The sequence below is a fragment of the Macrotis lagotis genome, chromosome 6 (genome assembly GCF_037893015.1).
Source record: "Macrotis lagotis isolate mMagLag1 chromosome 6, bilby.v1.9.chrom.fasta, whole genome shotgun sequence".
Taxonomy (NCBI): Eukaryota; Metazoa; Chordata; class Mammalia; order Peramelemorphia; family Peramelidae; genus Macrotis; species Macrotis lagotis.
In genome coordinates, this window is record NC_133663.1 from 181,261,841 (window position 1) to 181,289,607 (window position 27,767).

Sequence of the window (27,767 nt, forward strand, 5' to 3'; positions counted from 1 at the left end):
ATATATATGTATACCTATGCACGTATCTTCTGCTATATTTCTACATATATTTATGTATGTGTATATATATACCTATGCACCTATCTTCTGCTATATTTCTATATATGTATGTGTGTATGTATACCTATGCACCTATCTTACTCCTGCTATATTTCTCTCTCTATATATGTATATATGTATACCTATGCACATCTTACTTCTGCTATATTTCTCTCTATATGTATGTATGTATGTATACATGTGCCTATCTTCTATATTTGTATACACACACCTATGCACCTATTTATTTACCAACTTGCAGGCTCTTGAATGACAGGGCTCATTTTTCCGATTGCACGTCCATCCCCACGGGCTGGCACGCGGCGGTGCTGGATGAAGGCTTGCCGGCTCTCCAGCCTTCGGTGCAGGCCGCGGGTTAGCCTGGGGCGTGGCTTTCACCCCTCCCGGAGCGCACGTTGTCGGCTCCGCACCACGCTTTTCTCAGCACCCCTCCCCCCGCCCAAACCAAGCCTGCCGGCACGGGGGTGGGGGCCGCCCCTCCACGCCCCGAGGAACCGCAGACGCGAGCGAGCAAAGCCCTGAAGGGAGGCGGCGCGCCAGGCGGCCCGCCCTGCGGGACCGGCCCGTGACGCCACAGCCCGGAGCTCGGCGGCTGCCAGGAGGCCCTGATTGGCCGAGCCGCGGCGGGGCGGCGGGGCGGCGGGGCACGTGCCCCCGCGGAACCCGGAAGAGCGTCCCCATGAGCGCGCTTCCTCGCTTCTGCGGCTTGTTGGCCCGGGGCGGCCCCCACCCCTGTGCCCGCAAACTAGGTAAGGGGGCGGGGGAGGGGACTCGAGACCGCTTTAAAAGACCGCCCAGCGCCCCGCCCCGCCCCGCCCGCAGTCCCCATCCCCGCTGGCGGAGGGTAAGGTGGGCAGAGCTGGGGGCTCGGGCCCGGGGCCTCCCCCGCGCCGCTCCCGGCTCAGGTGCGTCTGGGGCGGGGGGAGCAGCGGCGGGATGCCGGGGCGGGAGGGGACCCGAGCGGAGCTCGGGCTCCGTCGGCGTTGGCCCGGCCCCCGGCGCCCTGCCCGGATCCAGGCCGGGCCGGGCCTGGAGGAGCCCCGGCAGGGAGGGTTGGGAGGTCGCCGGCGCCGCGCGGAGAGGAGGCGAGGCCGGTTTTGCCGCCTTGGGAAGAAGCGGGGCCGGACGGGAGAAGCCGGAGCGCCCGGCGGACCCCCCTCCCTTGCCTGGCTGGGGGACCGCGGCGGGCGGAGCGGCCCGGCCCGGCCCCAGGACTCCGGGGCCTGCTCGGGGCTGGGGCTTGGGCCGGTTGCGTGCTCCGCCACACCTGCCTCCCCGCCCCGAACCGTGAGGAAAAGACTGGGGGGGCGGCCTGCCCCGCTGGGGTGAAGGACGGAAGGACGGGGACCGCCAGCATCCGGGGCCGTGACGGGGGCCCACCTGGGCCGGCGGAAGGGGCGGGCCCCGGAAGAGCGCGCATGCGCGCGAGGTCTGCGGCCCGGCCGGAGCGCCGCCTCCGCGGGAGCCTCGGCGCACTCGGAGCCGGAGGAGGAGGAGGAGGAGGACGGCGCCCCAGGCCGAGAAGATGGACGGGAGCGGGGAGAGAGGACTCGGCGAGCAAGCGCACCCCCTGCCAAACGCCGCCTCGAGGCGGAGCGCCCCGCTGGGCGTCCGGGGCCTCCCCGCAGGGGTGAGTACTTCTCCGGGGCGCGCCAGACACGTGGCCGCCGGGCCCGACCCCTGCCCCGCCCCGTACCGACACCCCTTGCTACGTACATAGAGGAGAAGCACCAGACTTCAGTATTCACTCTCAGAAATAAATTTCGTCTTCAGCTTAGCGTTTGCTTCTCTATTTTAATGTCTGCCTTGCCCTACCGGCAGATACGAATTTTGGGGATTGGCATGTCCTTTTTTTAAAAATTACCTTGTTAAGCATGAACTGAAGGTGACTTAAAATGGTTTGTTTTTGATTCTTTGGAAATTCAGTTTCCTAATTGACTTGTAAAAACTTTTTCAGGAACGGCTGTTTGCTTGTAGCCAATGCAGCCGTTTCTTAACTTGACCTAATCACTAGAGAAAGTTTTACTTTAGTGCAGCGTTAAATATATATGTATATATATCAGTGATTACTTTAAATGATTTAAAGTATTGTTTTCTTTAAACATTTTTTTTTGTAGTTCATCAAAAAAATTCCCTTGCAGTTTTTTGGGGTCCCAGAGCCCAGGTTAATGATTCCCCTGATCCAAGTGTGGAGGCACCCCTCCCTCCCTCCAGTTATCCTCAAACTGAAGTGGGAGACATTTTTTGTTTTTATGAGGCCTATAGAGTTAGGTGACTTGCCCAAAGTCACACAGCTAAGGTGATTTTTTTTAAGTGCCTGAGGTGGGATTTGAACTCAGGTCCTCCTGACTCCTGACCGGTGCTCTATCCATTTCACCACCTAGCTGTCCCATGGATTCTCGAAACAAAATTAATTGCACTTTAAAGGAAGAGGGAGTGATTACCAAAAGCTGCACCTTCATTCTCATAAGTTGGGATTTATTCTATAGTTTTAGAAAGCAACCCAATGAAAATGTGTGTATTTTCGTGAATGTCATGTTCATTATCCCTCTTTTTTAAAATTTAGTGATGTTCAATTTTAATTTTATTTTCTAAAATCTAAGTTAGTCATAATGTTCCTATTTATAAGATGATATTTGAGCTTCCTCTTAAAGCCTGTGTTTCTAAAGAAAGTGAATATTTGCATTAGAGTACTTCTGATTACAAATCCAATTAATTTATGAAAATAGACTTAAGACATCTTGTAATTCACAGTTTTTGCTGGCCAACTTAACTGAACTTCCATGTACGGCCTTTGCCACTCCATCACCAGATGGTGAAAAATACTCTCCTGTTTAATTTTCAGGATGAAGCACAAGATCTTTAAGAGATTACACATTTTTTCAAACAAATTGCTACTCTGAGATGAGTGAGAATGCAGTGTGACTGAAGAATTGTTTTTCAATTTTTTTTCAGTGCTCTTGCAGACTATATACTATGCACTAAAAATTGGGCATTTATCTTACTTTGATAATGATGTCCTTTTCCTCCCTAGTTTCACAATTTTTTGCTAAAAAAGCATTTCTCTGTGATTGCAGCAGAGTTCTTTGTTTTCTCAGATGAAAAAGGTTTTTTTTAAAAACAGATCACAGACCCTCCTGTGCAACAGCTATCTTGTTATATATTTGTCAGTTAAGCCATAATTAATTATTGTTCAAGAAATTTTGTGAAAGTTTCGATTGAATTGAAGTCACATGACCTTACACTTGATTAAAACTTTGAATGTGTAAATACTTACTCATATCTACTTTTTGATTCAGGGTTTAAGCAGAGACCAGCTACTACCTACCTCTGCCTTAATCAAAAAGATCAAAAATTTATGCCACCATGACCCTGGACAAAATGATGGAGGAGTTCTTGCAACAAAGTATGGATACAGAAGAAAAGTTTTATAGAAATGAGAAAAAGAAGCTTAGAATTGAGGACAAGCATCAAGAAACTGCCCAAGTGCTGTGAATGTTCCAAGAATTGGGACAGATGTTAGCTACAATTTCTTTAACTGTGACACAAAGGTCACAGATCATACAACTCTGCCTCAGAGAGCAAACCATCTATCCTATGGAGAGAATATTAATTATATGCTATGGCAGCAACACTTTCTGCACTAATAGGTATTACATTTTGTAATATAGCTAAAAAGTCAAACATTTACAATTATCCCTTTCACATGGTAGGGGGGCCTGGGGAGGGGCTCAGCACCATCTGTCAACTGTAAAATTTTTTGACTTCCCTTCCCAAACAGAAGTCTGTATTTTTTTTCTTGCTCTTTTATGAAGCTTATTGTGAAATTTGTGTTAAGTGTTTGGTCACATAGACTCTGCATCATCTGTTGGTTTTCATGTGTTGTCTGAGGCTTCCACAAAACTCCCCAATTTTTTGTGCTGACCCATGCTATATTGAAACTTTGGGGAAACCTGAAGATGTGAAAGGGATAACTGTAGTGATTCAGATTTTGTAGTCCTACTGGAGGAAAATGGGAGGGTGGCTAAATATTGGATTGTGCTTTATGTTGGTTTGTTTTTTCTTATTTTATATAAAATATTTTATGCCTTTTCTTTAGTAATGATTTTTTGGAGCAAATGAAATTTATATGATTAGTAATAAAGACAAGTGATATACAATGTGTAAGCACATTATAAATTTAGCAGAAGGTGCTTGTCTAAGAAATTTATTACCCACTAGTCTGTTCCTTACTTCTTTTTGTTAGTGCCAAGAATAAAAGAAGACATATTCTAAATTTAAATTTTCCTTTCATATTATTTTTCATCTTGAGGCTGTTTGTTACAAATGTTAGTCTAACATCAAGCAATATATTAAGATCTAACTAAATTGCTCTCATCTGTTGTGTTTTACTAATATATTTTATTGGGTTCTAAATAAATCAAAACACTTGTTGCAAATGTTTAGATAATAGGTATATTTTTAAGACTGAATGTAAGTTAAAAATGTTGGCACCACTATGTGTAAATGCTTTAATGGAATACAAATAAATAATTTATTCTCAGATGATAATTTAATTAGGATTATTTATTATTGTTTTCAAGTTGTTTTCAAGTTAATATTCCTAAATCATCTTTTATTTCTTTCTCTATGAATTTCTTGATACCTTAACCTTTTTTCATCTAATAATTCTATAGAATTTCTTTGTACAAACATCACTCTTTTCAGTTACAAGTGACCTTTACAAGTCATGAGATTATTTTTAGACATAACTGAGAAAGAAGTGCTCTTATGGCTGGAAAATATGGCATATTTCATTTAATCGGGTTTTGCCTGTGTGGAAAATATTTGACTCTCCAAAGACTCTTCTTAGAGTAGAGAAACATTTAATTTAGTCTTGATTTTATGCATTGTTATACAATATGACCCATTGGATAACAGCAGGGATTCTTATAGATTCCTTTGGCAGTTGAGTAAAAGACTTCTGCTTGGAAAAAATTTTTTTTTTTTTAATTAAAATGGCCTTTTTAAAAAAAATACAATTTTTTGGGGCTGCTAGGTGGCGCAGTGGATAAAGCCACTGGCCCTGGAGTCAGGTGTACTTGGGTTCAAATCCGGTCTCAGACACTTAATAATTACCTAGCTGTGTGGCCTTGGGCAAGCCACTTTTAACCCCATTTGCCTTGCAAAAAAAAAATACCATTTTAAAAATGGTATTTTTTTAAATTAAATTTTAGTTAGAGACTGGTTAGCATAATGATGGAATTTATTTTTAATACAACTTCAGGGTCTCCCAGCAATCTATGCTTTAACCCAAACAGTCCATAGACCCCAAGTTAAGAATCTTTGGGATAGACCTTAGACTGTTGGAAAATATTACTTTAGTGACTAACATGTACTATATAAATTTGGTATGCAAATGATTCTTTGCTTTTCCCCTCCAGTTGTCTATTTTCAGGTTAAAGTGATGGAACAATTATATGTAAGGAAGATATTTCTAAGTATCATTCAACTTTTTTACTTAGAAACAGTAGTACTATGGAATGATATTAATATCAGAGATCTTAGAGAATATGTATCCTAGTCATTTTGAATTTTGGCAGTTCTGTAAAAGACTGGCATGGTTACTACAGAGTCAGTTGTAGTCTAGTGATGCATTTGCCTTTGAAATGATATAACATTAAAGATTACAATAGCAAATGGCACGATAGCTGTTGCTATTCTTGGATAAATAAATTAAAGTAAACCAAAGCGGATAACTTCTAAAAATATAAAGTATATTTAAATATAGTTTTTGTATATTTGAAGACTGAATCTGCTTTGGATATTAATCTCTATTTTGGTCCATACATAAAGAGCATGGATAAATATGTCTAAATCTACACACACACTTATCCCTTCCTCATTACATACTGGTTTCGATATATCTTGGGTTGGCATAAGAAATTATTGCAAAGGGGCGGCTAGGTGGCTCAGTGGATAAGGCACCGGCCCTGGAGTCAGGAGTACCTGGGTTCAAATCCGGTTTCAGACACTTGATAATGACCTAGCTGTGTGGCCTTGGGCAAGCCACTTAACCCCATTTGCCTTGCAACCCCCCCCCCCAAAAAAAAAAGAAATTGCAAAGGAGAATTTGCAGGAGAGTTTTGTGGAAGCCACAGATGGCACACAAAGGCCAGCAGACAACACAGACTTTAGAAACTCAAAAGTGCATAAAAATATAGTACTGTATAACATCAACATGTTTTATCTTTTAATGCCTTAAATAGACACATTTTCTTTTTTAAAATAAATAAAAAGCTAGTTTTTTAAAAAAATTGTGAAACCCAGTAGATGATGCATGAAAGCTAGAAGTGTAGATATATTAAAAAATTTAGTAACTCATAAATGCATAAGCTATATGTTCTGTTATTTTTTTATATTACCTGTGCAGTGTGTCTTTTTCTGTTTAATAACATAAATGAACAGCTACACAACATTTTTTCTTAAAATTAAATTTGTAGTAAAAGAACTGCGGTTCTACGCACTGGTTTGGGGATATCAAGCATGTTTACGGCAGTCTCATTTGACATCTCCTGGTGATCTCAAGTGATCTTTGCATCTCGAATATCTTATCTTGTGTCACTTAAACGCTATAAACTCTATTAAAATCATGGGTCCCAAGCGTAGTATTCCTAGTTGTTTGAAAAGTGCTCCCAAGAAACAGAGGAAAGTGATGAACTTGAAGGAAAAATTAGACTTGTTAGATATGCTTCGCTCAGGCAAAACTGCTGCCGCGGTGGGCCGCCATTATTGCATTAATGAGTCCACAGTAAGGCATATCAAGAAAAAAGAGAAGGAAATTCGTGAAGCTATTGCTGCTACTACACCAACAACTGCAAAGCATTTGCATAAACCGAGAGATCCGTATCTCTCCAGAGCAGAAAGGGCAACATTCTTTTGGGTGCAGGATTGTTTTAAAAAAGGCATTCCAGTAGACTCTGGCATCATACGAGAAAAGGCTAAGTCCTTATATGATTTACTAAAGGAAAATGACGGTGAACAGTCTACCCCTACAGATTTTCAGGCCAGCAAAGGCTGGTTTGAAAATTTTAAAAAAAGGTTTAGCCTTTGTAATTTAAAAGTAAAGGAAGATGCAGCATCTGCCAAAAGGCTTAGCCTATGCAATGTAAAAGTAGAAGAGGCAGCCCCCCATGAAAGACTTAGCCTATGCAAAGTGAAGGTAAAGGAAGAGTCAGCATCCACTGAAAGGCTTATCCTATGTGATGTCAAAGTGAGTGAAGAAGCAGCATCTGCTGAAAGGCTTAGCCTATTCGATGGAAGAGTGAAGGAAGAGGCAGCATCTGCCCATCAAGAGACAGCATCTGTCAGTCAAGAGGCAGCTAGGGAGTTTCCTGAAACCCAGGAGAAACAGATTGAAGAGAGAGGCAGCCTTCAACTTCTTCATTTCCAGTTAGATTGCAGAGATGTACCACAGGTTCATGGTGAGTATATGTAGGGGATTTCAGAGGTTTTTTGAAAATGTCTTGTTATCCGTGCAGTATGTTCGATATTATTTTTCTCAAATTTGTTTAATTTTTAAAAGTTTTTCATATTTATTTTGTAACTTTTAATTTCTTTTTCATGCAGTATTTTTATTTAACATGGAACCATATATGGCCAAATACTTAGTACAAATTTTACAATGAGGTGCTGTAAAGATTACATTTCTAAAAAAAAGAAAAAATTCAGATTTTTTTTCTTTGGTACAAAGGGAGGGCCAAAAAATTTTATGCAGATTTTCCAGATTGGGATAACTTTATATTTGTGTGTGTGTGTGTGTGTGTGTGTGTGTATGCGTATGCGTATGTATATGTGTCTCCCTCGACCTGTGTAGGGAGAGAGGGAGAGGCATATAGACTATATATAGACATGTCATTCACATACACACATGTATATATGTATACACACATATGTACATGCATGTGTATGTATAATGTGTTCATAATATAGATACATTCATACACAGATATATGATTATACACATACATATATATGTAGAATGAATATTCATAGATAAGTAGATAGATACACACACATAGATATACTTTTCTTTTTAGTCCATGAGAGCCAGTGTAGTATCAAATTCAAATAGAAACATCCCTGTGGTCTGCATAATGACTTAGAAAACTACAATTTAACATTGTTGTATTTTAATTCATTTTGTTAAACATTTCTCAATTCATTTTGATTTGGTTTGGGTCACTCCCAGTGAATTTTGCAACTGCTTTCAAAAGTCTCATCTTTGATGCTTCTAGTTCAGTGTATAAAATGCTGTTTTTGAAGTCCAGAGGATGAGCTCAGATCTTACCTTTTCAGTATGAGCTATATAACCTTGGGCAAATCATTTAACCCGAATCTCAGGCTCCTTAGACTTATTTCCTAAATTACTGAAGTCTCGCTCTCTGCCTCTTTGTTATAGGTACTTTGGTGAAACGGGCAAAATTCTGATCCTTGATATATAAAACTGTAAATTGTAACTTGTGTTTATAAAACTGTGGCTTTGGAAATTGTGGATTTTTTGGTGCTTTCTGTTCTTTAACAAAAGAAAACAATCAGGATTCAGCAGTTCTGGAACTGTAGCTAAATCTAATTATGTAAAGGGGGGGAAACCCATTCAGAAAACAGTAAAATCTTTAAAGATTTTTTTTTTTGCTAGTTCTACTTGTGGAAAAATCAGGAAAGCAGGGAAAGGAGGAAGAATTCAAAAGACCTATGAATAAAATTTAGATAAATTGTAGGAAACTTAAAGCTCTAGTCTTGGGTTCCAAGAGACTGATAATTTCAGGTTTCCTTGTATGGCTTACTTGGCAGACTTATAAATAAGGGAATAAAGGGGGACTAGATGGGAAATGTTTTTTCTTAATTCATTTGGTCCATCTTTTTTAATGAAAGACTTATGGGGATGGAAAGAGGAATTAACTCACTCTGTTTATTATTGGGACAGAATTGGTGTCAACTGAAGACTTAAACAATAATTGCATTTTGTGAGTATTGTGAGGGTGTGGGAAAGCTAAAAGGTGACCTGGCATTTCTGATATGGGGAGGAACAGAATGAATCTGTGATTTCTTTCTTATAGCGAACTCAGTTGAGGAAATATCCTCTACCAATGGAAGTTGGGACCTTCTTCTGGCATCTAGGTGGATAATATCCATTGATCATTCTGTGCAATTGGAAATCTTAGAGAATTGACTATAACTCTTAAGAGGTTATATGACTTGCACATAATTAGTATTTCAGAGGTAGGATTTGGACCCTAGATCTTCTGAGTTTTGAGAGACCCCCCCTCCCCCCACTATACACGTCTAGCTCTTTCTTAAACTTTTTCTTCTAAATTAGTCATATGTTAAATTTATTTGAATTCATAAAGGTGTTCAGGATGATTATAGCTAAATTAATGTTTCATCAATAGTCTCTGAAATTGTAGCTCTATCTCATTTTTGTAGCTATTATCTGCATTACATTATCTCTAGATTATAAAAATCAAGTGAGTAAGAAATAAACTTGGAAGAGAGTCTAAAAATATAAACCTTTTCTAGAAGAAAGCCTTTTGCCAGCTTTCTGCCTTCAGTTGAACTTGTGAAAACTCCTTTTAATTTTTTCAGCAAATGAGTTAATTGTAGTGCGTAGTGTTTTTGGCAGAGAGCTAAGAAAATGTGGCATATGTTTGCAAAGTTCCTTTTTTTAGCTTCAATTTGTGATGTCTCTGTTTCCCAGCTGACACTCTCTGAACTTGTGGCCAAGGTCTTTTGACTGTGCAACTACAAAGAACTTTATAACAGGAAATTTATCAAGCAAGACCAATTAAGAAAGTTTCAGAAGGGTTAACTGATTTTAAAATGCCACTTAAATTAGATTAAAATAAATTGAATACCCTATATTTGGCACAGCAGTTGTTCTCTACTACTTAGAATAATTAGCATCTAAACAAGTTTTAGAAATATATTTGGAAAAGCTTTTCAAAATGGGGTATAATGAATACCTAGCTTAACAGTAAAACATAACTAATAAAATTTATTTGTATTTATTTGAAATGGCTGGCATGCCCTTTGAAATGTTGAGTAAATAAGACAGCATCATCATAATCTAGCATTTTTATAGTGTTTATTACGTAGTAGACTCTATGTTAAACACTGTACAATTATTTCACTTGATCCTTATAACAATCCTGGGGGGGCAAGAGCTAATATTATCCCCATTTTACAGATGAGGAAAACTGAGACAAACAGGTTAAATGACTTGCCCAGGGATACATATTGAATTTGAACTCGGGTATTCTGCCTCCAAGGTTTTTTTGTTTTTAAGATGACTGCTTGGGAATATGGGAGGGAAGTTTCAGATTTTTCTATTTTCTGCTCTTTTCAAATTGTCACCCAAAATGTCTAATGGCTGAAAGTAAAGTTTTCAAAAACTATACTTCAATTTTACATGAAAAATAATTGTTTCTATAAATATATGGGGATTCTCAGAATTTTTAAAGTCTGTGTTAAAAGTGTCAAGCATTGTAATATGACAACAATATGTTGAAAAAACTTTAAGGAAAATATTAATAATCTAAAAGCTGTTAGAATTTTAAAATAACTTTCTGAAAGTTTTTGATTATTTATGGAGATTGTTCTTATATGTCTGCGCACCCTCTACACTAAAATTAGAAATTACCTTTCTGTAGTAATGATAATGTATTTTTTCCTTTAGTTTTAGAGAGATCATTTTCACTACACGAAGTACACTCAGTAAAGAACATGGAGAATATTTTTCAGCTGGTGAGAAATGTTACACCCTCTTTAACTACTAAAAAGCATAAAGGTCAAGATGGAAGAATAGGCATAGTTGGAGGCTGCCAAGAGTAAGTTGAAATGTTTTAAATTACTTTTAGGGTCATGTGGTAATAATTTTTAATCTCCAAATATATTATTAAAATACTTAGTTATGGAGAGGTACCTATGGTGTAGTGAATTACTGGATTAGGGATCAGTTCAGGATTATTGACCTGGTTTTCCTTATGCTTTTAACTTTCTGTATAACCTTGGACAAGTCCCTTTTTTTTTTTTTTGATACACTTCCCTTTTCTTATTTGTAGTGCAGGGATTGGGATGGATCAGAAGTATCAGATTAAAAAAAATACAGTACAACATAGATAATGTTAATTTGTGGTTTTGTAAGTCAATAGATGATTCCCCAGGGATTAGTTTCTGGTTTTTGAGTTTGGCATCACTAGCTTAGGTGACCTATGGATCCCTCTAACTCTCAGATTGATGATTTTTTAAGGTCTTCAGTCTTTATTTAAAAATTTGTTGTCAGCTCCACCATAATGAATTGATGAATTTGTTAAGAGTCATATGTAGGAGTGCCTGCTCATAAGCAGGCACAAACATCTGTGTGATTTTGGTTAAGTTACTTTGCTTCTTTTTGCCACTATTAGAAGGAAATGGCAAATTGTTTCAGTATGTTTGCCAAGGAAACCCATGGACAGAGGTCCACAAGTTCTTGAAGAGTCAAACATGACTGAACAGCATCAGCAACAACTAACATTTTAAGGACATTTAAGAGTTCTTGGGAAGAACTGAACTTAGTTTTTTCTTTCCAAATAGTCAATTTTCATGTGACGTGTGAGTTTAGTCTTGAAAATAGTCCAGCAGTTTTCATTGTCACCAAAAGATCACCAAAGACTAACGGGAAAATCATCTTTTCTTTCCATGCTACTTTAAAAAAAAATACTTATTTTCAAACAAAAATCTACTTTCATCTTTTCCTCTACTACTTTAGAAAAGAAGAACAAAACCCCTGTTAGAAATATGTATGGTTTAGGGAACCATTTTTGTTGCCAAGAGCCATTGGGATATTTATTTGGCTATATTTGGTCAAATGTTTAATTAATTCACCCCAAAAAGCTACTAGATTTATTGAATTTTGAGTCCCTGCTTTCAGTTGCCTTGGCAGTGCTGGATCAATGCAGCCTATGGGCCAAAGGTTCCCCAGCCTGGTTTAGCAAAACAAATTGTAGCATTGACCATGTCCAAAGAAATTATGTTTCACTGTATGTATCTCACTTCTCTATTACAAGGTGGATTACATGTTTTATCACAAGTCCTCTGGAATTGTGGTTGGTCCTTATGTTGATCAAATTTCCTCACTCATTCAAAATGAGTCTCTACAGTATTGTTACTATTGAAGTTATTCTGCTTCTTCTGTTCACTTTGGTCATCATCAGTTTCTCTGAAAGCACTCCCTCATCATTTCTTCCAGGCCTATTGTATTTTAACACATTTAAATATGATTGCATAGCTATTTTTCAGTAGAAGGGGACCACTTCCATTTCCAAGTCTTTGCCATACCAAAACAGTTAGTATATTATTAGTCACAGGGACTCTTTCCATTTTTCTTTGGCCTCTAGGTTATAGACCTAGTGTTAATATCACTGAATCAAAGGATATGCACAGTTTAACAATTTGGGGGGCATAGTTCCAAATGCTTTCCAGTAGTTCACAGGTCCAACAAATAATGCATTAATGTATCTGTTTTCTCACAACCCTCTAGCATTTATCATTTTCCATTATTGTCAACTTTGTCAATCTGATGAGTATGTTTGTACCTTAGAGTTGTTTTAATTGAAATTTTTTTTATCGGTAATGATCTAAGGCATTTTTTCATATGGTTATTGATAGCCTGGATTTTCATATACTTTGACCATTTTTCAATTGAAGAATAGTTCTAATTTTTATAAATATGAATCAGTTCTTTATATATCCCATAAAGGAGACCTCTCATGCTCCATTTAGAGTATACTCTCTCTACCTTTTGAATGCCACTTTTTCTTAGAGGTTTTTTTTTTATTAAATTTTATTTTTTCCAATTGACAAAATCAAATTTATCTCCCTCTCACTACTATCTCTCTGCCATCAAAAACAAAGGGAAAAAAAGTCTTTGTAACAAAAATGAATAGACAAGTAAGGTAAATTTCTACACTGAACATACACATACACACACATATATATATGTATATATATATATATATACATATATTTTAAAAGATATCATTATACTTAGTCTATCATGCATAGCATGCTTTTGTTATCATTGATCCCTTGAAAGCTTCAGTTTCTTTTTACAATGCTATTTTTATTGTACAAGTTTCACTGAAACTCTCAAGAGGCCTACACATTAATAACCTTAATAAAATGGAAGCTATTTTTCAGTGTTTGTTCTGAATAAACTACATTTAGTTCTATACTTTGATCACTATTTTTGTGAATTTGGTCATTGACTATTTTGGAAACTCAGCGTGTGTGTGTGTGTGTGTGTGTGTGTCTGTGTCTCTGTGTCTGTCTGTGTCTGTTACTGGTGAGTAACTGCTTACTTGTATATTTAATAGACACTGAGGAAATATCTATTGAATGAAAGATCACAGAAAAACATTCTTAGTTTAAATATAGTATGATTGAAATTTTAAAATGATCCAAGTAAGTCTTTTAATTGCCTTATTGAAAAATAGCATAATATAATAGAGAGATGAGCAGTTTTAGAGGGTGAAAGATATAGGTTCTTCTTCAGACATATTTTAGTTTCTGAGACCAGGGACAAATTACTTATTTTGACACTGTTTCAGGAACTTTCTAAGACTGTACATTACAGAGTAGTTGTATCTCTGCATTGAGGGAATTTCTGTACCATGAGTTCCTTGAGCTAATGAAATCACAAATCAAGGGGGTCATACCTTTTCCTTTCTCAAAATTTTTAATAAATCAAACATTTGATCACTATCTTTTTTATTTTTTTTGCAAGGCAATGGGGATAAAGTGACTTGCTCAAGGTCACACAGCTAGGTAATTAATTATTAAGTATCTGAGGTTGCATTTGAACTCAGGTCCTCCTGACTCTAGGGTTGGTGTTCTATTTATTGCACCACCTAGCTGCCCCTTGATCACTATCTTAACACAGAATTTTCAAATAACCTTGAATTTTTCAATTAGGCAGAAGAACATAGAATTATGAAAAATTTTGACTGTTAACTAACTTCATGAGAACATTTTGATAATAATTGACATTCATGTTGCTAATTTTCAGTTGTGTCTGACTTTGCTTGTTTCCTTGTTAAACATAAAGGAATGGTTTGCCATTTCTTTCTACAGCTCATTTTATAGATGAGGAAACTGAGGCAAGAAGGTTAAGTCATTTGCTCAGGGTCTGAACCCAGATAAGTCGTCTTCCTGCTTCTAGATTGGATACACTATCCACTGTACCACCTACTAAGTGACATTTATACAGTGATTTAAGATTTGAAAATATATCATTTGATCTATCCTGGTAGATATGGTATAATTTATGCAAATTTTAGATAAGCTAATAGCATAAAGAAAAGTGAATCGAAGTTGTTGTTCCTCATATATTTGGTATTAAGACTTTTTTGTTTATACTTATATTTTTATGGATGAGCCTTAAGTGGAGGTTTTTGCTAATTGATTTAATTTTGCATTTCATATGGTCTCTAGTATGCCTAAATGAATTTTGGAGATGCCTGAGGAATCTTATAAGATTTCTGAGTTTAAACATTTAATATCTTTTTTTTTTAGGTACACAGGAGCTCCATACTTTGCAGCAATTTCGGCCCTCAAAGTGGTATGTTTATTTAAATTTCTTAACTGCATGTCTATATAAGAATTTGAATGAAGAAATCTGAATAAAGCATTTGTTTTTTGATGGAGTACTGAACATTAGTTTTGTTTGATGTGTTTTCAGTTGGTAAAATTATTTTGTAAACTTCTTGTTATCTTTTTGTTTTATATCAATTTCCATGTATATCCTTCCCCTATCTAGAGGGTTATTGCTTATAACAAAGAATTTTTAGGAGGGGGGTGTAGCATGTGTAAAAGAGTGGACCACTCTTCAATTATTGGTCTCTCCTTGATTCCATATGTAATCTTTTTTATCCTAAGATTATGAACAATATAGGGGTGTGTTTTGATACTGTCTTATTAATATACTTGCAATCTTTTTCATGAAGCCTTCTCCCAAGTTTATTAAACATTATTTTTTGAATAAACTAGAGAAATCTTCTTTCCTAATACATGTTATTATTTCTTCTCTATATAATAGATCCCTTAATCTTCTATGATTTAAAAAAATTAAAGTTATTGAATATAGTATTTATTAATTAATCAGTAATAAGAAAGACAAAATTATTTACAGTAGTTTGGTTGCATGAAAGATTTCAGCCAATCAGTCACCTCAAATCCTCACAATTTCAGGAAATAACTTCTCCACTTTTAGAAACATTCAGCTCACTCACCATACTCATTAGTCTCTTAAGAATTTCCTTTATTATTTCTCATCAATATTAAGTTAATTTATTTCCCAAGAGAATGAATTTGAAAGTCTTTTTCATTCTATTTAGCCATCTCAGTAATAATCTCTCCAGGTTGTACTATTAATAGTACAACTACTACTAATTGTGCACATAGAATTTTTTTATTCATATATTAAATTGTCAGTTCCCACAAGAAAAAAGCATCTTCTCTGCTTCTTTCTGCCTTTTTCAGAATTTATCTCTGATTTTCTAATGGATTAAAGTTAAAAACACTTTTCCTGGTGCCATTGGGAGAAGTATTGTAAAATACTCTATAAAGAGGAATGATGGTTTCAACTATAACTTATTACCCTTTTCTCAATATTCCATTTGACTATTAAAGCTACAGTAACACTATTTTTGGTCCTTGTGGAATACCTTATTGCAGGAGCTGTTAAACATTTTTTTGTGCTATGGATCCATTTACAGAAAAATGCTTTTAGATGCATAAAATATTTTTAAAAGAATAAAATAAAAGGGATCGCTAAAGAAATCAGTTTATGTTGAAACATGATTATAAAAATATGAAAAATAACCAAATTCACAGACTTCGGGTTAAATTACTCTACCCTGGTGGAATAAATGTTAGAAGCGGGAAAAGAGGGAAACAACTAACAAAGAAAAAATATTTCAACTGAATCTGACAAAGTATGCCTTATTCCATAAATATAATTGTCACACCTCTCTACAAAGAGAGGAGATAGAGGTGTATTAACTATTCTTCAAAGTCAAGTTTCTTGGTTTGTAATTGCACAGCCCTCAAATTTTTGCTTTTGTTCTTTCACTTTACATTTTTAGCATTTAAAAAGCCCTTTAAGGTTTGTATAGCACTTTACAAATATCACATTTTCTATTTCCATTAACCCTGAGATGGGGTGCTATTATTATTCTTACTTTACAGATGAGGAAACTGAGGTAGACAGAACAAATGACTTTCTTGAGTCAAAAATCCAGTTGTATTTGGTTCAGGATTTGAACATAAATCCTCCTGACTCCAGATCCAGATCCACACTGTCTTATTAGAATGTTTATCTTCTTCTAATTATTTCCAGGGTGCTGATCTGTCCCATGTATTCTGTACCAAAGATGCAGCTCCTGTGATTAAGGCATATAGTCCAGAGTTGATTGTTCATCCTGTTCTGTAAGTATTTCTGTTTGGATTCACTTAAAGAAACTTTTCCTTTGAATTTTAGGAAATTTTTTCTCATTAATAAATTAAAAAATAATTATTGTATGATGTAAGTTACTGTACCAATTGTTATGGGAAGATGTGAGAAAATAAGCAGGTAGGGAACAACTAGGAGGCACCAAGATAGAGTACTAGACCAAGTTTCCTGAGTTCAAATCTGGCTTCAGACACTAGCTGTGTGACCAGAGACAAGTTCCTTAACCCTGTTAGCCTCGGTTTCATCTGTAAAATGAACTAGAGAAGGAAATGGAAAACCACTCTAGTATCTTTGTCATGAAAACCTCAACTGGGGTCATGAAGAGTTGGACACACCAGAACAACGACAAACCAGACAAACAGAATGAAAATCGGATGTTATTTTTATCCTCTAAGAGCTTACCATCTTAACTTTAGAGGAAACAAAATACCAGACACCAGAACTACCATTTGAATAATGGTTGAAGGTTGGAAAGAACTGTTACATATGTTATCTCATTTGATTTAAGTAACACAGGTGGATCAATAACCTATTGTTTCTTATAGAATGTGGTAATTCCATAAGAATGACAACATTTAATATGTTGAATATGGTACTGACACCACCACTGACAAGCTTAAATTCTATCCAACTACCATAGTACCTGCTTCTTTATTGCTCACATTTAAACTTTGAGTAGTTTATCAGTGTTCTTTGTGGTCCTGGAAATCCAGAGTATGTCACCTTAACTAGACTATGGAAGGAAAAATTAGTTTATGAATACTTTTTCATTGTTTGTTTCCCAGCTTCTGCCATGTCACTAAGAGATAAGTCCAGCCTATATTCCTGTGACTTCATTGGCATGAATAGCTCTCTACAAGTTGAAGACTGTGCCTTCCCTGAAACTTAAAATATTAGAGAGTTGCCAAGAGCACTGAAATATTAAGTGACTTACTAAGGTTCATAGATCTTCCTAGCACCATGGCCAGCTCCATAGCCTTTTTTTTTTTTTTTTTTTTTGGTCTTTTGCTTCTCATGCACCTCAGAAAGTAGAGGAAAAAAATAAGAGAAGGGAAGATAGAGGTGAACTGTTAATTTAATGAATTTAAAACCTAGTCAACCCCTGGAATGCTCACTTCTGCTGAACTTTGGAATAACTCAGTTATTTACTACATTTATATGTAATATATAGATATAGATATTGTTTATATAGGGGTAGGGTAGAGCACCTTCTAGCCCCTACCCATGAACTTACCTACCCTCTTCCTGGGGAGATAGATATGTTTTACATCTCAATAGAATGTAAGCTTCCTGATGATTGGGACTTAGCATCACCATGAATTAGCATAATGCTTTGGACACAGTAGGTATTAATAAATTGACTTGAACTTAAGAATATTTTTAGAACAACAAAGCAGCTTATTGGTAAAGTACAAATTCTAGGACTATTCTTAGTCATTATAATTTTATTTTAAATTCTAAAACAGGTAAATATATTTTGTAATCATCAAGATTTGGGATTGCCTTTGTTTTTAGAATGCAGGAAATGGGATTCTGGAAGCTATTCATGTCAAAATTGGTCCATTACCATCTCAGGATGATGCTTGACTCATCGGTCCTTTATTGCTCAGACTAGAAATATAGCAAATAGTACATAGATGAATATAACTTTTGGATCTAACCTGTGGTTTGCAGAAATTGGGAACCAGGTGCTTTAGCTTTTCACTATTAATTCTTCTACTTAATTTTTTCCTTTGGACAAAATTAACTTGTTTTCCCTGACTCATACCTCATCATCATGTCTATATGTGATGGACAACTTGTGGTGAAATAACATTTATTAAACATAAGTAATGAGAGGTAACCACCTCTCCAGAAGATCAGAAGACATTTCATTATAAGGCCAATGTTATTTGAGGTGGGAAAGCTAGAAACTTACATGTTATATTTGGTCACAAAGTTAGAACTGGGAATGTCAGTGACACCTTTAAAAAAGTTAGAGAACATGTAGTTAAAGAAAAATTTGTGGTGAAAAGAAATCTATCCTGTGATTTAAAAATTAGGAATTTACTTTATATATACACAATATTTGATGGGTCCAGCTAGGTGGTTCAGTGGTGGCACAGTGGATAGGGCCTGGAATTGAGAAGACCTGAGTTCAAAACTTAATAGCTACATTACCTTTAATCCTATTTTAATCCTATTTGCCTGATTTTCCTCATTTGTAAAATGATCTGGAGAAGAAATGGCAAACTACTCCATATTTTTGCAAAGAATGGATCATGAAGAATTGAACTCAACTGAAACAGCTTGGCAACAAAAGGGGAAATATATTCTCCTTAAATGCAGCTTTCACTCTTGAGCCCCATCTAGGTGCTTCCCATTGATTCAATATCACAATAATACCAATGACTCAAATATGAAAGAAACACTAAAGGAGAAAACAAAGACAAGACTAATCTCAACATTCACTCAATAGAAGGCTAGAGCAAGAATAATCAACATATTAATAGTCCAGCCATAATTTGGGTCACACTCTACTGGGAAGAATTGGACATATACAGAAACGTAGTAATGAAGCCCACTTTTAGGAAAGCCATTTGTCTGGGACAATTTATGACTAGACTATAGACCTCCTTAGGACATTTTAGTCTCCATGAATCACTTGCTAGGCAAAATTCCTTGTTTGATAACTGCTCCCTTTCTAATCTTGAAGCTTCTCTCTTCTCCTCTCAGACCACTGAAGATTTTTTAAGTATCCATCCATCCTTGGCAGAATGCTGAGAAAATTATCTCTGTATGTATTTCTGTGTGTGTCTGTGTTCTCTGAAAAAATATCAGATACAGAACTTGTTTTCAAAGGAAATTTGTTATTTTTAGTCTTAATTTAATAGGCCCCTTCAAGAAATGATTTTCAGGAGCAGCTAGATGTCACAATGGATAGAACACTGGCCCTGGAGTCAGAAAGACCTGAGTTCAAATTCAGCCTCAGACACTTAATAATTACCTGTGTGAACTTGGGCAAGTCACTTAACCCCATTGCCAGACAAAAACAAAAAGAAAGAAATGATTTTCACATAATAAAGATTGTATGTGAAATTCTAAATTTGTTACCTGCAGCATGATTTTTAAAAAAATTTTTATTAAAGATATTATTTGAGTTTTACAGTTTTCCCCCAATCTTGCTTCCCTCCCCCACCCCCACCCCGCAGATAGCACTCCATCAGTCTTTACTTTGTTTCCAGACTTCCGGCCAAGATGGCGGAGAGAAGACAGGCACAGTTCTAAAGTCTCCTGATCTCTTCCCCATCTATCACATGAAACAAACCTCTTAAAAGAAATCCGAACCAGGAAACCCAGAAAGAAAAGCCAGGAGAGGAAAATCTACCTCAGGATTTGTCTCCCGCAGCAGCCTTGGCTGAGTACCAGCAGGTGAGTCTGAGCTCCCAGGGAAGATCAGCCAGACCAACAGCTGAATTGGAACCGGGAGTCTGAGGGCCCGAGAGCCGGACCTGCTGGATCAGCGTTGGGGCTGGACGAAGGGGGCTTGGGTCCGCGAGGAAGCAGAGGCGCTGGTGTTGGGGCTGTCCCCCTGGAGCTTGGGGAAGGGGCTACGGGGAGAGGTCTGGTGCAGGAGAACTGCAGACACCATCCCTGGGCTCCTCAGGTCTGAGAAACTCTGAGCCCACGCCTCCATTGCACAGAGGCCTCCTCCCAAACAAATGCAAATTATTTCTGCCTCAGGCCCCGGTGTGTGAGCCAAAGAACCAGCCCAGCTGAGGAATCACCTCAGGCCAGGGTAAAGCCCACCATTGATTGAAGGCAAAAGAATTCAATAGCTCCAATTCCCTCCCTCAAGCAAAGGGAGAAGGCCTCTCAACCAAGGTCACAGACACCCCAGAGAGGGCAACCAGCACCTCCTACTGGCCAGCCGAGAAACTGCACTCAATAAAGCCTTTAGAGATCCCAAGCCCAGGTGAACCAGCCCCACCCAACTCAAGGTCTTAGAATAATGAAGAAGGGTCAGTGGAAAGGTGGATCCATAGAAAAATTCCTGGAAGGGAAAGACCCCAACCCAGAGAGACCTGGAACCTCTGAGGAGAATACAATCTGGTCTCCAGCACAGAAAGACTTCCTTGAAGAAATAAGGAGTTTAAAATTCAACTGGAAAATTTGGGGGAGACAATTAATACCTTGCAACAAGAAAACAAAACCTTAGAAAGTAGGATTGGACAATTACAAAATGAGAACAATTCTCTCAGATCCTCAAATGAGCAAATGCAAAAAAATTAATTCTCTCAAAACCTCAATTGGTCAAATGGAAAGCTCTTTCAAAAGCATGATTTTTTAAAATACATATAATAAATTCAACATGGTACTTTAGAAACTGTTTTGCTTGGTTTGTTTCCCTTTGAATTTTCATTTCTTTTCTGTGAATTTTAAGGATGCTTTAATGATTCTATTTTCTTTTCAACATTACTATTTTTTTCTTAAATCCCTCACATCAAATTAAAATGGGGAAAAAATGGACAACCTTTGAAACAAATAAGCATAAGCAAGCAAAAAAAAGTCTACACATTTTCTCTTCCAGAAACGTTTGTTTTATTTAGCCACTTAGAATGTGGCTAGCTAGAATGCTTATTCTTCTGTCCTTTGGAGTTAGTCATCATTAAAATCAGAGATTTTAAGCCCCTCCAGTGTGTTTTTATTCTGATTCTGTTTTCTTTACTTTGTATCAGTTCATAAAAGTATTCCTGTGTTTTCCAGATAACAACCCTTTTGTTCCTTTAGGTGCAATAATTTTCCATTATATTCACATGCCATAATTTGTTCAGTTATTCCCCATGAAATAAGTACCCTTTTAGTTTATAGTTCTTTGCTACAACCAAAAAACCTGCTACAAATATTTTTTGCTGCAGAGGCATTTGCCCATTTAATTGTTATTCTTATTTTAACAGTATCAATTTTATACAAAAATTTTTCAGTTTTATTCATACAAATTGACCATTTTATTTTCTTTAATCTCTTCTATCCCTTTACTAATCACGAATTCTTCTCGTATGCAAAGTTGTTAAAAGTATTTTTTTCTTCTCTAGTTTATGAGATGATTTTTCATGTTTAGATTATGTATCCATTTAAAGCTTATTTTGGCATATGGTATGAGATCTTGATCTAAATCTATTTTCTGCCAGACTCTTTCCTCTCTTTTTAAGCTATTTAGGTCAACAGAAGCACTCCTGAGAGATTTCCCTTTGTTCAGTTTATAGATGTCACTTAAATTTTCCCCATATCCCTTTCTTTTCCTCCCTGATTTATCATAATTAATACAGAATATTTTTAAATAAAAAGAGGAAGAAGAGAAAAAAAGAATCAGTAAAAAACCAGTCAATATGCCAAAAAGTTGAAAATTTATTCAATGTTCCATACCTATGGACTTCTGCACTCTGCAAAAGAAAATGGGAGTTATCATCTCACATCTTTTTGGCTACATTCTTTCTAATTTTGCAATATTCATTTTAGTTGTTTTATTTTTTCATTTCATTTACATTGTAGTCATGTGGAGATAATTTTCGTGGCTCTGTTTACTTCATTCTGTTTTATTTCATGTAAGTTTCTATATTCGTCATATTTGTCATTTCTTACAGCACAATATTGTACTATTACTTGTATGTACCACAATTTGTTTTGTTAAGTCGTTTTAGTTGTGTTGGATTCTTCAAGACTCCATTTAGGGTTTTCCTGGCAAAGATACAGAAGCAGTTTGCCGTTTCCTTTTTAGCTTAATTTACAGATGAGGAACTGAAGTAAATAGGGTCAAGTGTTTTACCAAGGATCACACAACTGGTAAGTGTATAAGGCTAGATTTGAGCTCATGAAGATAAATTTTACTGACTCTAAACCCTTGCCCTTTATCCATTGTGCCACCTAAATGCCCCAGCTTATTTAGCCCTTCCCTTATCAATGGGCATCTAAGTATTTTGTTTCCAGTTCTTTGCTACCACAAAAGTGCTACTATAAATATTTTGCTTATATATGGGAATTATTTTTTTAATCATTGGCCTCTATGGGGTGCACACCTCTCTGAATTAAAGATATAAATATTTTAGTCACTTTATTTGCATAATTATAAATTGCTTTTCAGTGTGTAGTTGTACTAATTCACAGCTCCATCAACAATGATTAGCATGATATTTTTAACTCTTGTTATAGCTTTGCCATTTACCTAGACGTGATGGTTTATTTTGACTTCTGTTTCTTTTATTAGTGGTTATGAACATTTTATGTATTATTGTTAATTGGGTTTGTAATTCTTTTTGATAACTGTTGGTTCATTTCCTTTGACCTGTTATTTGATAACTGGGATATTTTTTCGTTATCAAAAATAGTTGATTCATATGCCCAGAGGGCAACAAAAATGTGCATACCCTTTGATCCAGCAATACCACTACTGGGTCTATACCTGAAGAGATTATGAAAAGGGTGAAAATATCACTTGTACAAAAATATTCATAGCAGCCCTTTTTGTGGTGGCAAAGAATTGGAAATTCCCCTTCAACTGGGGAATGGCTTAACAATGGCTTAACAAACTGGCATATATATATATGTCATGGAACACTAATTTTCTATCAGAAATCAGGAGGGATAGAAATTCAGGGAATCCTGGAGGGATTTGCATGAGTTGATGCTGAGCGAGATGAGCAGAACCAGAAAACATTGTACACCTAACAGCAGCATGGGGGTGATGATCAACCTTGATAGATTTGCTTATTCTATCAGTGCAACAATTAGGGACAATTTTGGGCTATCTCCAATGGAGAAGGCTATCTATATCCAGAGGAAGAATTGTGGAGTTGAAACAAAGACCAAAGACTATTACCTTTAATTTAGCGGGTGGGGGGGGGGGGGGGGGGGGGGGGGACACGACAATGTTTTATTATGTAATTTTGCTATCTCTTATACTTTATTTTTCTTAAGGATATGATTTCTCTCTCATCACATTCAACTTAGATCAATGTATACCATGGAAACAATGTAAAGACTAACAGACTGCCTTCTGTAGGGCGGGGGCAGGGGGAGGAAAGCAAGATTAGGAGAAAAATTGTAAAACTCAAAAAAACTTAAAAAATTGTGGGAAAAACAGAGTGACAGCTGCTCTCCCTCCCTGCCCGGGATAGCAAGGCCATCAGGAGATAGGTCCAAACTCTGGAACATCTGCCTGATTAGAGACAGTATAGGGAAAAAGAGTTTGGTCAGGCTAAGAAGTTTCTTTACACTTTTGCTATTCAAAGATTTCTTATAGTCTTTTTTTTTTCTGCTATGCTACCACTCTCATAGTTAGCTTACTGTTTTAATAAATCATGTGACCAGGCATAAAAAAATAGTTGATTCAATGATTTTTCTTCCAGTTGATGACTTTCCTTCTCACCATAGAAGCATGTTTGTAAAAAAAACCTTTAATTTCATTTGCATTGTATTGTAAGTTGTTTTTATGTTTTTGGTTGCTAAATCCTTATCTTCAAAATAAGATAGAAAGATGTTTTTGTTTTTTGCTATTTGATGATTTTTTTTGCTATTTACTTTTTTTAATTAAAATTTATTTTTTCCTCAGTTACATGTAAAAATAAATTTTTAAGATTTGTTTTTTAAAAAAGTTTTAAGGTCTAAACTCTCTCATTCCCTGCTTTCCCATACTTTTCTCCCATTGAGAAGATACTGTATTGTGTTTTCCCAGAAGCTTTTAATACCCATGGCTATAAAAGGTACATAATTTATTTGACTTCTGAGATTTCATATTAATATAATTTTTAATATTCAGGTCATATATCCATTTTGAATTTATTGTGTTATGTAGTGTAAGATGTTGTTTTTGAGCTCAATCTCTTATTTTTTTAAATGCGTCAAATGCCATCTCATCAGGAATAACCCATCTCTTTAATAATGTAAAACTCATTAACTATAACTTTTTATCATATGAAACCCCATCGGTTCTCATACAAATCTTCCAAAGTACTCAAATAGTTATTTGATTATTAATCTCTCAATTATAACCTAGAAACTCTGAAGTCTTATAAATTGGCTGATGAATCATAATACTTTTTCAACTGAGTTTGTACTTTTTCTTTAAATAGGTCTTCTTAGTGTAGTTATTTCAGAGGCATTTTTCTCTCATGTTCTCAGAACAGTCTGTCTCTCCAAAAGCATTTTTATATGAGAGACAATATTTTTTCTGAGGCTGATTTTATTAGTGTTCCCTACAAAAATTTACTTTTTCTGTCCCCTTTCATCAGCTAAAATATCTACATATGAAAGAAATAGTTTCTTAAAATGACTCATTTTTTAGGTTTTAAACAGAATATTTTTTTTTGCAAGGCAAATGGGGTTAAGTAGCTTGCCCAAGGCCACACAGCTAGGTAATTATTAAGTAAACAGAACATTTCAATCAAAAACTCACTAAGGTTGTAGCAAATAAAGGTTTACCTCTCTATGGCTTAATAAATACCAAGATGCTTCTCATTCATTCTTTGTATAATAATAAATAACAACAACAACCAGAACTTACTACTTGATGACTTTTTTCTATTTCTTTTTTTAATTTAATATTTTATTTTTTCTCAATTACATGTAAAATCAATTTTTAAGATTTGCTTTTATTTATTTATTTTTAGGTTTTTTGCAAGGCAAATGGGGTTAAGTGGCTTGCCCAAGGCTCACAGCTAGGTAATTATTAAGTGTCTGAGGCCAGATTTGAACTCAGGTACTCCTGACTCCAGGGCCAGTGTTCTATCCACCGCGACACCTAGCTGCTCCTGTCTTAAGTTTTAAAATACTGCCAAGGTTTGTGTAGATCTTCTAATTGTTGTATTAGAATATTATGTTACACTTTTTATAATACATATACCATATTAGTTAGCAATAGGCTAATACAAAATAGAAAGGGAGATAGTTGATTCTCCCAAAAAAGTCACTAAATTCTAATGCAAGGAGAGCTCATGTCTAGGAAGAGTCATCTGTAGGGTGGATGGGAGCTCTCTTGTTCCTTAGGATCCACTGACCCAGTGATTTGGAAATCTTAGTGGTAGTGAATGAAGATGGTAACATCCAGTGGTCTAGAGGTCCCTTTTGTAATTAGGCTTATGAGTGAACTAAACCAGCAATATTCTGATTCTAGCATTTCATACATGGATAATATGCATCTTGAGAGTAGAATAGTTTACTTTTGTTCCCCTAGTCCCCATGAACTTAAGAGTACACACCTATGTACTGGCTCTATTATTTGCTTCCTGGGTGACTGAGCAAATATCCTTTCCCTTTCTGAGTCTCGTCAGTTTTCTCATCTCTAAAACTGGGGGAAATGGACTAAAATGACTTCTAAGGTTCATTCTAACCCCAAATGTTAAGATGCTTTGATCCAGTGACTGAAGCCAATGTTTTAAAGGTACAACATGGAGGAGCAGCTCCCTCAGAATGGGCTAAATGCTGATATACTCTACAAGAATACATATTGTGCTGATAGACAGAAACATCTGCCATATCATAGGCTGGCAATAATCTTAAAAACCATTTGTGATAATAGCAATGACATATTTGTATAGTATTTTACAATTTGAAAAACTTTTTTTTCCCTACAACCTTGTGAAATAAGTGACCTAAATATTTAATAGTTCCATTATACAAATGAAGAAACTGAGGTTCAGAGAAGTAAATTAATTTGGCCATGGTCACATATATAAATGGTAGAACTAAGATTCAAACCCATGTTTCTTTAATAGTGATAATAATAATAATGGTTAACATTTATGTAGGGCTTGCTGTTGTGCTTTACAAATATTATCACACTTGATCTTCACAACAATTCTGGGAGGTTTTTAGATCATTTAATAGATGAGGAGACTGAACTTAAATGACTTATCCAGGGTCTCCTGGTTAGTGTCTGAGGCCAGATTTGAACTTAGATCTTTGTGATTTCAGTCCAAGTGCTCCATCCTTCCCAAGCCCGTGACTTTTTTACTGTTATACCACAAGCTTGTGCCCATGTATTTCTTCAGATTCTTTACTAAACTTTACCTATAGGAAATCAGATACCTAATAAAGCTTTTGAGTACACTAGCAGAAAAATGATCTGCTTGTAGTGAAGAATAAGACTTCAGACCCAAGCTTAAACCTTAATTATAAAATGATTGACATACGATCCACTCTACCCTCTGAGACTGGTATTGACAAAAGAACAGATTTTGGAAAAGGTCATTTGCTCAAAGTGTTTGATATTAGCCTCAGACTGAAGACCAAAGGCTGCAAAAACATGATTCTTGGATATTATCATTCTTAATAGTTATTGGTACCTTGTTCGTTGTGGCCATGACATAGCAAATTGAAATGGTCATCAATTAGTTTGTTTATAGAGAATAGCTTCTGGTCAACAGGCAGATAAAATGCCAACAAAAGTTTTGAACACAATTTGTAGCATGATAGATAAGAAGACTGAATGTGTTGCCTTTTAAAACCGATGTTGCTGACTTAACCTTAAGACAGGACATGCCCTTAGAGTTAGAAACAATTTTCCTGGCTCTCTCTAGGTCTTGGATGCAGCAGGGCCAATGATAGAGAGCAAGAGTTTTGCTAAAGTTGCTGCTTATATAACTGTAAGCCACCCAAGAAGAGAAATTCAAAAAAGGGACTGATTGGTGTTGTTTTGTGGCTTTGATACTCTTCAGGAATGAGATGTGAAGTTGATGGGTGTTTTTATTAGCAGATGCAGAATGACTTCATTTGCATGATGGGGTCTCGCATTCTTAACATCTTAGGAGGTAGTGTGGAGGAAGGAAAAGAATTTGCAACTGAAAATTAAAATAAACTGATGATTTCATATGAATTTATTTGGCCATTTTAATATAAATAGAATTAAATTTCTAAGTTAAATGATTATTTTTGCTTAGTTGTTTCAGCTGTATCTGGCTCTTCATGATCTCATTGGGTTTTTCTTGGCAAAGATAATGAAGTGGTTTGCCATTTCTACTCTATATCATTTTATAGGTGAGAAACTGAGAGGTTAAGAAACTGAGAGGGTCACACAGCAGTGAGTTTATGAGGCCGGATTTGGACTTGGATTTTCCTGATTCCAGGCTTAGTGCTCTATCCTCTATATCACATAGCTACCCCACTTTTATGTGAAATAGATACAAAAACACTTTAAAAAGATTAG

The 27,767-nt window shown here is 36.5% G+C and overlaps 1 protein-coding gene across 4 annotated transcripts; it reads left to right on the forward strand.

Annotated features, from left to right (window-relative positions):
* The first annotated feature begins 981 nt into the window (after positions 1-981).
* On the forward strand, positions 982-23,451 carry LOC141491271 (uncharacterized). Of its 4 annotated transcripts, XM_074192031.1 has the most exons (7): positions 982-1,690; positions 3,360-7,523; positions 10,775-10,925; positions 14,650-14,695; positions 16,475-16,563; positions 19,304-19,364; positions 19,813-23,451. In XM_074192031.1, exons 2-6 carry the CDS (start codon positions 6,692-6,694, stop codon positions 19,320-19,322), a joined length of 1,137 nt encoding a protein of 378 aa, XP_074048132.1. In that variant the 5' UTR covers positions 982-1,690; positions 3,360-6,691; the 3' UTR covers positions 19,323-19,364; positions 19,813-23,451. The 4 variants fall into 4 exon arrangements, with proteins under 4 accessions (XP_074048132.1, XP_074048133.1, XP_074048130.1 ...); XM_074192032.1 differs by lacking the exon at positions 19,304-19,364 and having other exon boundaries at positions 19,780-23,451; XM_074192029.1 differs by lacking the exon at positions 19,304-19,364.
* Positions 23,452-27,767: the final 4,316 nt, after the last annotated feature.